This window comes from Sinohyriopsis cumingii, chromosome 18 (assembly GCF_028554795.1).
Source record: "Sinohyriopsis cumingii isolate HCF-2022 chromosome 18, ASM2855479v2, whole genome shotgun sequence".
NCBI classification, from domain to species: Eukaryota; Metazoa; Mollusca; class Bivalvia; order Unionida; family Unionidae; genus Sinohyriopsis; species Sinohyriopsis cumingii.
Genome location: NC_142978.1, coordinates 49,118,800 through 49,132,128, shown reverse-complemented (window position 1 = coordinate 49,132,128; position 13,329 = coordinate 49,118,800). Strand labels below are relative to the sequence as shown.

At 36.9% G+C, this 13,329-nt stretch overlaps 1 protein-coding gene across 1 annotated transcript in view; it reads right to left on the bottom strand.

The window, feature by feature from the left end:
• Positions 1–13,329, bottom strand: part of LOC149776594 (tryptophan--tRNA ligase, cytoplasmic-like) — a 40,197-nt gene that overhangs the window by 21,945 nt on the left and 4,923 nt on the right. The window contains exon 2 of the mRNA XM_089941076.1: positions 2,731–2,839. Coding sequence (XP_089797202.1) covers positions 2,731–2,839 — 109 coding nt within the window. The remainder of the gene's footprint in view (positions 1–2,730; positions 2,840–13,329) is intronic.

The window sequence follows — 13,329 nt, the reverse complement described above, 5'->3', positions numbered from 1 at the left end:
TGGAGGTCATTGGTTCGAACCCCAGACAGGTCATACCAAAGATGTATAAAAATGGTACTAGCAGCTGACCTGCTAGATGCTCTACATTAAGAGGTTAGTGTTAGGACTGGGTGACCTGGTGTCAGGATAATGTGACTGGGTGGGACATCATGCTACCTATCTATGGCATGATGTCCTAGTGTTAGACCTCAGTATAATTTGTCACAATGTAGACATCATAGTGATATGACTGAAAAATTGTTAAAGCTATGTTAAAAATCCAAATCAAACACACACACACAAATTTGATATTTTAACACAAAGGAAACAGGACTCACTAAGTATTGTGCCACAAACATAAATTATTTTTAGATTTGGCATTCTGCTGTTTAAAATTGTTCATATTTTCTTACAGTCAATAAATGAGTGTTTGAACCCCTAGAGTACTAAATGACAAACTATGTGGCTCAAAGTTTTTTTTAAATCTATCTACCTCTTAAAGAATTATGTGTGCCTGGTAGGTAAAAATGAACACTGATAATCCACGTCAAATCGATCTCATATCGTATACAACCATCTCCTCATTAAATAAAGAAAACCATTTTTACCGCAACCTTGATTCGAACCTAAAATATCGGGTTCAACATTGTAGCACAGCATTATAACCAATTAAGCCATGGAACACTTAAGCAAATCTAAATAGAAAGCATATATAAAGTCAACTGCACTGGCTTACAATCATATAATACACCCCACTGTGTCATCCTAAAGAGAAATCTATAGTATCGACTGGCATGCTCACCTTTGATAATATAGATTTCTCTGTGTTAGCAGTATTAAGTTTGACTCATTGAAGTCTGCTCAGTTTAACAAATGTTATCCCCTATTAGAGATTTAAAATGGCATGCAGGTGTGTGTGATATTCTGCAATCGACAAACTAACGAGTCATTTGCTGCCTGGTTTAATGCAGTATTGCAGTCGATAATATGAGGCTCTGGCCGATTCATCAGTGGATCTGGACGTATTTTACATTGTAGATTTTATCAGGCACATTGTTATATTTTAACCACTACTGTATATTTATCAGGGCTGTATTCATTATATTTCTTTAATCATGACCATCCATATCATCATCGGTTTAGTGAACAAGTTTCATTACTTGACATCTGGGATTCCAAAAAGTAAAGTTCATGCATACATTATTAATAATGATTGTTTGTCAACTTTTCCTTGTTTAAATTACTCACTTTAGAGTTATTTATATATCTTGATCATCAGCTGTTTCATTTGCCCATTGCAATATTGTCTTTGAGATTCTTCAATGTTTGCCATATATAATTTTGTGATATCAATTTATATTTAATTTTCATGTTTTCGTAAAAAGTTGTTTTTTTAATAATTTCCACTCACATAAAGAATGACACCCCCTGGCTCACACAAGGGTCACCATTTTTTTCCCATCATCATTACATTCAGTGCAAGTGCATGAATTAACCCCCAGTTAGAAACCTGCTGATGTGCCAACACACATATACTTGGAAATTGTTAGTGGAGCTCACCAACCACAATACATAACCATCCACAATTGCAGTCCTGGCCCGCAATTCTTTTTGTTTTTTCTATTCACAATGGCATGGTGGGGTTTTCTGATCAGGAGATATCAGCATGCACATGCAAATATTCATGTGACAGTAGTTAGAAACCTGTAGATCCACCCACACATGCAGAAAATTGTTATTCAGGCACGTCAGCGACTAGACATGACCACGCAAGGCTACAACCCATGCTGCCGGGGACGCAGGGGTGGAGTCACCAGCCATGCTGCTGGTTTCCTTACCATACAGCCAAACTAGGTATGCATGGCTGTAGATAAAGCTGTTTCAACAACCATGGAATTTAATGATAATGATTTGCAATTACTCATTAGGTAGGTAAATTAATTGTTTTATTCATGCAATAAACCAATATCAATAATGTCATTGTCTGGTGGATGGGTGTGCATGCTGGTTGATTGAGCAGGTACTACTGGTCTATTACTTTCCCTGGATTTAACAAAAATGTACAAAATACATTGAAGACAAAAGAAATTCTTGCATTATTGTTCATCGTTCAGTACAAATTAGATGAGCAGTTGTCCGATTATTTAAGAGCTAACTCCTTTCAAAAGAAACAACCAAGTGTACTCAGAGACTAATTACAATATGCCATGAACATTCACAAAAAGAAATGACTAACATCTTAATTTATTTTATTAGACAAGCCTTTTTCTTGAAGAACACAATACATCTCACCAGATTAAGACATCACGCTCTCATTTACTTTTGTATTAATTCAAAAATCAGTTGGGAGTGATTAGCGAAAAGGTTGTGAAAGCTTTGGAACCATGCCGCAACTGTGTTAGATCTGAATTGTATAATGAAGTGCAATACAGCTGGGTTTCCATGATTTGTTTTCACTATTGATTTAACTTATCTCAATCAGTAATCACATTACTGTGATGTACCTCCAAATTGGAGACCCATTTCAATTTAACTTTGTTTCTTCCCTAATCCCGATCTGGGGTTTCAAAAGCAATGCAATAAAAATCAAAGCAGGCCAGATAAACCCGTGTAGACCCCACTGAGAAATTCTTAGGATAAACAGTCCACAATAACCAGAGGTAATCACAGGATATCTTGGCAATTCCAGGTGCATTTCTAGAACAAAGTGATTTTCCAGCAAATCAGACCTGTCTATAAAATAAAATATACCTGTGCGAAAAGAAGATTCCTCGTCGAAGAAGATGGTGGACAGGCTTTCCAGTCACTCTTTCAATTCTTGCTATTAGTTCAGCATCTATTTTTGAACTTCCAAACCTATCTGAAAATATTTGTAAAAAAAAAAGGGTTCAGATCTGGATTTAATAACATCAATTTTTGTTAACGACAGTCCCTACTTCCAGGGCCTCCACCCTCTAATCCCTGGTTATAGATTCTCAACTTTCAAAGGCAGGTCTTCAACCATCGTTCCGCAAAATAATATTCTGAATTCCATGTTTTTTAGGAAACCTGCAGCTATAGGGTGCCACTTGAAACTTATGCACAATGTTCTTGGTTGCTCTTTTAATGTAACATTTTTAATTTAGAATGTAGAGTGTGGGATACACACATTTTCTTAATCGAAACTTAGACCAAATGGTTTAACATCAATCTTTTTCCGTTATATCATTTGACATTAAAAACTTCAAATGATACAAAAATATCAAATTTTGGGGAAATACTTCCACAATGGACCTATGCTATGACATGGCTGCATCATGCCTCTCGATTTTTTCTTATGTTGTATATTATTCTCTGACATTTATCAGAACTTCATAGCTGACAAAAAGATAAGAATCATACAGTTAAATTTGAGCACAATAAAAAGTCACTCCAGGATGCAAATTGGAAAATATTTACTAAATTTTGCATGGTTCAGTTATTTTCATTAAGGTACATGTATGTACTTAATTTTAGCATAAATGAAACTACAGTTAAAAAAATAGCTTACTTGTTAAATTTGGTAACATTTTATGCTCACTATGTTTTTTTTCAGTATTCTTTTTTGTAGAACGATTTATAAACTATAAGTTTTTATAGCTGTTTTGTAATTTTGTCACACTTCTACAATTCGTATTTCAGAACCGTGCCAGATGTTTGCTGGTACTGTGCTTTGCAACTGTGCCAGAATCTTTTTGCCCACCTTAGTGACAAACAGTGTGCCAGAAACTAATCTGCATATGAGAAACAACAATGCTGCAATATTTGCCATCAATATTGATCTCTTGCTAAAGACATTTACATTTGACAAGTTTGGTTTTATGCAATAGGTGACTGATCATGAAACTGGGAGTGGACCAATGCTTTTGTTTTTTTAAAAATTTGGGGATAATCCAGAAAGCTTACAAATATTCCCTTATTCTGATTTGTAGAGATCTTATTCTGTCCACCATTTAAGCTTGAAAAAATATATTTTGGTAAAAGGTTGCTCTCTAACTACTGTCATATATCTCCCTAACTAATGTCATATATATATATATATATATATATATATATATATATATATATATATATATATATATATAATGGTGATGTACTGCAATTGATCTCAAATTCAATCCTCCCTCATCCATGCCCAAAATCCATGTGATTGACAATTTAATAAATATCTTATGAATATTTGCACACATAGAGGACAACTGCTAAAGAGATAATGGATAAACAGTATAATGCTTTCATCAATACACGATCAGAGTATGGTCTTAAGAAAACTTATAGTTTCCACCTACACCCACAACAGCTTGATTGACAACCCTAACGATTTTTAAATTGAATTATTGAGACCCATATTTGTGCAAACCCACAATCACCATTGACTGTTACTGAAGCGACAACAGTAACAACTACAAATAAAGCAATGGTACAACAACTAAAACAATTTGCACATGAGCATAATACCCGAATACTTATAGGTGCCAGAAAAGTCAACATCCCTGCAGTATTAGATGAGTAAGAACAAAACCTTATCTCACATCTGCTATCGCTACTGAAGCAACTGAGTATGTTCATGCAAAAACACAGCAACCACAAGTACCAGAATTAAAATTTCGAAAGTGTAGTGGCAAATCGGAAAATCAGGTGGCCATTATCTCACCTACATACACACCAGGCAAAAACGCTAGACAACTATTGACAAATATGAATTTTGAAATCGTAGCCATATTACAAAACTTTGGTCATGCTGGGGTTAAAGCAGACACTGTCCTTAGCGTGCATCTGGTTATGTTGCTTAGTTGTGGCGAGGATGGATTTAATGCTAATATATTGTGGATTCACAGTGGTGCCCACATAATCCTGAACCCAAAGACACCAGGTCACCAATGATGAAATTGGCAGAAGCATTGAAAAGAGTTTTTAAACACTGGGGAAATACACCAATGCAAGATCAGGATGGACTCCCAAAAGAGCGCAAGTCAAAGTCCATCTCTCATCGTATCAGCCATTAGGTGGATCTAGTTCATACCAACACCAAACTGGATCCCACTAAGGTTAGTTATAAAAATAAAAACTTTGACAACATATGTTTTGAAAGGGCAAATTTGTCGACACTATATGCGGCTACTAATCACTAATACATGACTCGACAATATCAGCAACAGCTGGGTGAACTCAACTTTGCTGACATTGAATTTTATATTACCACAGTTATACTGAACAAATCTGATACGCTTAACCCAAGTATCGCTGTTAATGTTTTTAGATATGACAAAGGCTTTTATCCGCTAGTACTATCTTCCCATGGAAAGGATGGACGAACTCAAACTGATTTGTTGCTACTGAGTGAAAATAAAAGAATCAGAATCGATATTGCACTATGTAAAGATAAAGAATCTTACTTGACTACTTAACTGACACAGTAAGTATCATAGCAAGAAATATCCATGCAGACGTTGCATGCATGTATTGAAGACTCAAGAATTGCTAAATAGTCCTGACTTTATTTGTGAAAGACCACAGCGCACAACTGTGGAAGAGCCTTGTAAAAACACGATCAAATTTACTGCAGTAAAATGAAAGATAAAAGTCACGTATATCATCTACACGGATTTTGAATGCCTAAATGTTTCAGAGACAAACACATCTAGCTCTGCTAACAAAGACACGAATGCGCCTGATACTGCCATGCATGTGTACAAGCTCGATCCTACGCATTACTTCTTGTCACAGGGTATGGGTTGGGATGTACTGTTCCAAAACCGACATGGAACTGCAAATGATCACTGACATTGATCAGCATATGTTATCGAGAGATTAATTTGTGGCGGAATATCCATGTCAAGTCACATATATGCTCGTACCAACAACCTAAACGTGGATGGGTATGGCCCCACTGACCCCAACATTTACATTATGTATAACCTTTACGATTGGGCAATGAAGGAGCTACTTCCTGTTGGTGGATTTCAGTGGAGTGATCCTGCGCACGTTGATCTACAAAAGGAAGTGCACAATTACAACATCAACAGTGATCTCAGATACTTCTTTCACGTTGATCTGGAATATCCTGGGCATTTACACTACTCGCACAACGATTATCCGCTGTCACCAGAACCGCTTTCAGTGCTAGGTACGTGGATTGTCCCCTTATCCGTGCTCAATTGTTGATGATTCCGGACGCAAATATACCGAATGCACTAAACTGGTACCAAGTGTTAGGACCAGACACAACTATGTATTATACGTGTGAAATCTGCAGTTGCACTTGCGATTGGGTATGCACGTAACCAAAATCCATGGAGTGCTTGGATTTCGTCAGCAAGCGTGGATTGCCCCTTTACATTCAGAAGAATGCTGACCTATGCACATAGGCCACTAACGACTCTGAAAAAGACTTTTTCAAGCTCATGAATATTGCCATGTTTGGGAAACCCATGGAGAGTCTGCGCAACAAATTTGAGCAGATCTTGTCCGTGATGGTGAGCAAAACAAATTTCGAAGGTTCATCACTGACCCGGCCTTTGAATCCAGAAAAATCTTTGAAGTCTGTGTTGGACTTGTTGAAGCCGCTCAAGTACGAATTCTAATATGACAAGATCAAATCGTTTTATCAGGATAGGGTAAAGTTATGAAAAACTGACAATGATTCGTTGCTGATGCATATCACTACCGATGATGTGTACACGGACATGTTACAAGTTTGGTCAACAAATCTGACACCAGCAAGTATCTAAAAGAACATCCGCTGTTTAGTAATGTCGAAAAACAAATTGGTTGGCATGTTCCAAGACTAATGCTCAGGTAAGCTGATCGAAGAATATGTTGGACTGCGACCTAAAATGTACTCGATTGTGGTTGAACCGCAGAGCTCTGGGTAGAACATCAGAAGAGCCAAAATGTACTTGATTGTGGTCGGACAGCAGAGCTCTGGCAAGAGCATCAAAAAGACCAACGGTGTTCCAAAGGTGATTGTAGAAAAAATATATCAAGCATGAACTGTATCTGGAATGTCTTCGAGACCGATGTGAATACACACACACACACACACACCCCCCCCGCAATATGATCAGATCCAAGAAACATCGCATGGGTGTATACTGATGCATACAAGTGATGAATACTTCCTGACTGAATCACCACTTACATGTTTGGTCATCGTGCTGTGGTAAACCAACTTACAATTGATACTGTTTAACGTGTCAAAACAAATACTGGTGGCAGTTCCGTATTTGCTGAAATGATTTGCAATTCCTCTCGCACAAATGTTCAGCTGGGAGGTTTTGGTCTACCAGGTGATGATGGACTCAACTGGCAACGTGTTGGTTGTCTTAGAATATCAGTCCGTTCCAAAATCTGTTTGTTTGATCAGCATCACAGCCACAGATCCGAGGAATTCTTTGCCATGTGAGTGGCCCGCGTGCATAAATTCGATCGAATGCGACACTCTCAGAAACTTCTGACATCAACAGCCCAGCTTTGTATCTGCTAGCCACATCGATAATGGTTAGCGCGTACTTGTACATATGCAATCGGCCTTATCGATCACCGACACGATCATGTGGAAGAAAGAACAAATCAGCTTGACGAACCTTATTAGGTGTTTAGATATCAAACCAACCACTGAAATCTTTCTTGGTACTAGTACTTAAATTTGCCACAGTGCTTGTTTGGTCAACCATGTTCGAGCAATCCTATGAGTGAAATAGACTGCACTGTCTACCTGTTCCATGGTGGCTTCACCTCTCCAATGCTTATGCAGACTTTTTATAATTTAGATTATGTCTGGCTTTATGTGTCCATTATTTATTTGTTTATATAAGTTTGTTTGTAATGAGTGGTTTTGCGGCAATCTTGACTTTCATACCTCCTTTTACGACCCATCATGTGGTTCGTTCTCCCAATGTTGGATTAATCGCATAATAAGATCCATATGGGAGAGCTGATGTCCACGGACATCATTGGATGCTTTATAAACAAGGTCATGTCGGTAGCACACAGCCTCACCGGGATTGGGTTTGTTCTTGGAATAGATTCGTATATCCAGGCGCGTACCTGACCCACAGTAATTATATCCAGGAAGATGCTTTTCATTGGGATATTTACTCCACGGTGTCCCTGGTAATTTTGTTAATGTAGCTGCAACATCACCGTCACCAACTTTAAAAAAAAAAAACATTTGCGGCTTTTTGATAAAAGTAAACGTTTTTGCTTCACATCGAAGACAAGTTCCTGTAATCGCTTCTCGTGCATTACGTGTGTGAACTCGAGTTGGATTTGCGGTACTTGTTTTCACGGTACATTGCACACAATATGAAGACATGATCGTATGAATAAATACTGCATTATTATTCAATGGCATCACGCAAAGAAAATTCACAGATGCTTTTGGCAAAAAGAATAATTTTTTGGTGATTGATTACCATACGTACCCATGAACCCACCCTCAGTTCTGTTTTAACTGTTGGATCTCAAACGTATGCGGCTGATGTTGCACGGTCGTCAATTAGATCATTTTTTGTTTGGTCTGGCAACATTCCAGACAATACATGATTTGTACGTGTGGTATATCAGGTACCTGGACGTTTCGCCCCATGGACGTTTCGGCCCAAGACATTTCGCCCCACTTCAATGGACATTTCGCCCCACATGGTACATGGACGTTTCGCCCCATGGACGTTTCGGCCCATGGACGTTTCGCCCCACATTAGATAAAGTATGAACCCTCACTCGAGTACAGCCTGTCTCAGTATAATGGTAATGCGAGAAACGACACACATCATCAATCATACAAAAACAATATGGTTTATTTGTCGTTTAAATATAATACACTATTTATTCACCCAAATTCTAAACTAAATTTAAAATAAAAACCGGACTAGGATTAACAACCCTATATATTACACTAGGGAAATACATAAATACCCCGACAAAATTTTGAATTTTTTTGTTCAGAAATCTTTTATAAAGCAAACAAATCTCATACCTTTGGGGAAAACATACACATATAAAACAACTTTATTTTTTTTTATAAGTAGGGGTGTATCTGTCTGGTGCCATAAAGAAAACACATGTTCTGGCGTTCACTATTGCTCCCAGCAAGTGTTAATATGACTTAATTACATCCAGGTAACTTCATGCATTAAAAAAGAAATCATAGATAGTTGCTGTTTAGAAGTATACTTTTGCACATCATAATTTGACACCTATACCTTGTCATGAGATGTAATTTTGATTAGTGATGTGTTTTTATTTAAAAATGCAAATACATGCTTCATATTTCAAAAATATAAATCTCTGAAACCATTTTTATATCTCTTTATTGTTAATTACAATTAACATTCCTCGCCCCTCCTCCTGTCTTTTCATTGCTCGCGATATGTCGGGCTATTCTGTGCACAGCTTTGAAAAGATGTAATGTATAACGATCGGGCTATAGAAATGAAATACATTAATTTGGACTGTTTCTGTCAGCAATTCAGTCGAGTAATTAGGACCCGATTTATAGCTAGTTTTACAAAATTCAAAGTAACAATGCCAATAAATGGCAGGAGATAAAAAGTTAATTAACCCGAGCTTGAAAAAAAATGAGTAAAGTTCAACATTTAAAAAAAGTTTAACGATAGATCTTATTACATAAATGAAGAAAAAAAAAAAGAAAATATTGTCTGATATAACGGCACGCTGAATGTAATTGAAATGGATGAGAGTGATGGGATTATGGGGCATGAAATTAAATCATAACGGCAGGCCCCTAAAGTAAAATGAAGATAATGGTGTAATGCTTGTGAATTTCTATAAATGTCCGATATTTCCAATGATGTGGGGCGAAACGTCCATGGGCCGAAACGTCCATGGGGCGAAACCTCCATGTACCATGTGGGGCGAAATGTCCATTGAAGTGGGGCGAAATGTCCATTGAAGTGGGGCGAAACGTCCTGGGCCGAAACGTCCATGGGGCGAAACGTCCATAATCCGTATATCATTATGCGCCTGACATTGTGAGAATTACTTCAACAATCCAGGTTAATTTAACTTGAGACGCCATCAGTGGCAGTTCTGAAAGCAGGTCGGAAACGACAGGTGTAGTTGTTCAGGGTTGCACGCTAATCTGGTTTACACCAACCGTGGAACCAGGTAATTTCATATCGATTACGTACGCAGCACCTGTGTATCTGCCATTCCATAATAATCGGCTGAAATATATTCGTTGTTTCCTTGTGGATCAAGACGAGCAAATTGTTGATCTGCGCGGTGAAACATTTCTCATACAATTGTACAGTAGAGATGGGCCTGACATTGGATAATAATAATAACAACAATGACTGTCGTGCATGGAAGCAACGCGAGAAAACCCGTGTGCATGACATATTACGGAACTGGGTGTGATGGTGTTGTTCGTCGATTGTTTATGAGTGCACCAAAAGCACTCATGGCCCTAGCATCACGCATTGCACCCTGCGCTAAGTAAGATGCAATGAAAGTTGCAGATAATAAAAGTGCTACTGTGCATCAATTAAAACAACTGGAATCGCAGGAAGATCCATCAATTCGAGATCGATTACGCGATTAATAACACGAGCACCATCAAGAAAAACAGCTACGTACCGTAGGCGGTATTGATTCAGTCGATGGTACCCATCGACTGAATCAATGCCGCCTACTTTTAGTAAAATGATTAACGAGACTCTCAACAACAACTGTCAGATTCAGTGATTGCGAATCTGGCAATAAGGATGTATTCGATCCAGCATTTGATATGGGAGGACCTGTTTTAGCTGATCGAAGCAATTTGTTTTCTTCAGAATACTAATATCCAGCCAGGGATCCTAATCAATTATAATAGAATTGCAAGTACAAGACACAATTAGGTGTTTTCTTCCATGTGAGGCATTCTTGGAAGCTGAGGGAAAACTGATACAGACCGAATATGCTTGATTACCTCGCCAATGCCCATGTGCGATTTGTTAAAAAAGGAATTATGGCTTTGTTCAAAAATGCACGTTATTCCATCAAGGGAAAGGAATTTGAATCCATTTTGGACAACGTGGACGTAGCCACCATGATTCTCGGAGTCGCCAGATACAGCGACGATAATGACGTTTGTGAAAGATGTTAACTAATAATGCAGATCTCAGACCAAATATAATTAGGCGACCTAAAAAAACCCAACCTACTGCTGCTAATGATGATGCAGATGTAGAAGCTGTAGTCATTATCACCAAATTTCAACCTTGGAGTTGCATAGCGTCAAGCACAACTCATTGATGCGCAATTCCTCTCAGTCACATCTTTGGGTTTTGCAGAGATGTTCGCAAAGTTTTATTTGGAGTGAAACAAACAGTCTCTTTGTTTCGTAAGAACAACTCCCGACTATGAAATTTGGCGCGTAAGAGGCGTTGCTGGCAAAGTTGAATTAGAAACGTTAACATTGTAGATGCCTGCGTTACCCCCTTCAAATTCTACGGAATCGCGTTTGTTATCGTTTATGCAGTCGGGAACCATTTTAACATTGTCATTTCTCGCACACAGCACACACGCACACCAACCAAGTGCTATTACGGGACAATTTACTTGGCAAATTAAGTACCCAATATGGTCTTAAAGCACGAAACCATGTGTTTGTAGCGTTTCAAAATGTGCTTCGAGATAACAGTAAAACCCAAAATAAATGGCATTCGACACTTTAAGTTTCGTTGAGGCTAAACTGTCATCAGGAACCCTCTAAAGAAATTCGGCTTAGCTATTCCGAAGCCACTACTCAAATTGCACGTGCTTATCGCATTATGTGGTATTATATGGACCGGCATCAAACGTCGACACTGGTCTGCAAATTTCGTACGTTGTGCCCAACATCTTACTTTTCGTTGGAACACTTGGAATTATTCAGACAGTCCATCACTGGTATGTATTTTCTTGCACGTGTCGATCCTGATGGTGGTAATTACAGATGGTATATTCTGTGAAACTTTCTGACAAGACTCTCATGTTGGACGGTACTGGTGGGAGAATGAAAATGAAAATCTGTAGGGGTTACAAATAAACGTGAGGCTATGGGAATACTGTATTCAGCATGTGTTAACTATGTGACTCACAGCTGATAACGGCAACATTAACAAAGTTTAAGAAACGTTTCAAGTGTTCACTGACGCCCGCAGATACGGGCGATCGATACTGATTTTCAGGGGTGGTTCTTTGTTATTATAATTTGGGGAACTTTATATGGAACACATACTTTTACGATATATTTTATATTAAATCAGCATAAATTGCTTACTGAAGAATAGCAGAAAGATTTTCTGTCCGATAAATAAGCAATTTTACTTTAACAGTAAATTATCAATCAGCCTTAAAGAGAATTTTCATATTTTACTAATTTAAATTAATGTATTGTTTGTAAAAAATTGTTTCATAGTGATTAGAATCATAAAGAATGAAAATAAATCATACTCCTGTAACATTATGTCTTCTGTCTCTGATTATTTGCATTTCTAGAACAAAATTATTTTCAAAATAGTTTTCAATTTTTAAAAATTACATTAAATGTTTGAGGTTCTGCATATTCACAATGCCAATTTAAGTATTGCTAAAAAGTCGTACGCTAAATCTAATATTTGTTTTAAATATCGGTAAACTATTTTATCATAATACCATCATTTGTCCCAATTTGATTCTTTTAGCTTTTGCAACAAAATCTGTTTCAAAATGAAAATTATGACAAATTTAAGAAACACTTTCTGAATGCTAAGTTACATTTCTGTATGTAATTTTTCCTTTAAATATGAGTTTTCTATGTGTTTTTGGTGTTGCTCTGCAATATATATATATATATATATATATATATATATATATATATATATATATATATATATATATATATATATATATATATTACCGGAGCTTTATGTACAATGGTGCAATATATATATATATATATATATATATATATATATATATATATATATATATATATATATATATATTTACCGGAGCTTTATGTACAATGGTGTCACGGGAAGAAATGGACATGTGATGTGCAATTACCTGAAAAACCAAAAACCCACCCCAATTAATAATTTTATACGTATAATATGCTAAGTAGATGTTTGTTAGGTATCATACAAACATATCAGAAAGTCAATAAATAGCAAGAGAATGTCACTTCTTTAAATGACATAAGACAGTTCTTGGTAAATTTCTTTTTGAAAGCAGAAAAAATACATATCAGCTATCGTCTTTGGAATTTTTTAACCAAAATAATTCAGTATTAACAATAAGAAATTAAAATCTTTGACAAACCTTTTGAAACTTTTCATAAATCAAATCAATATGGCAAAT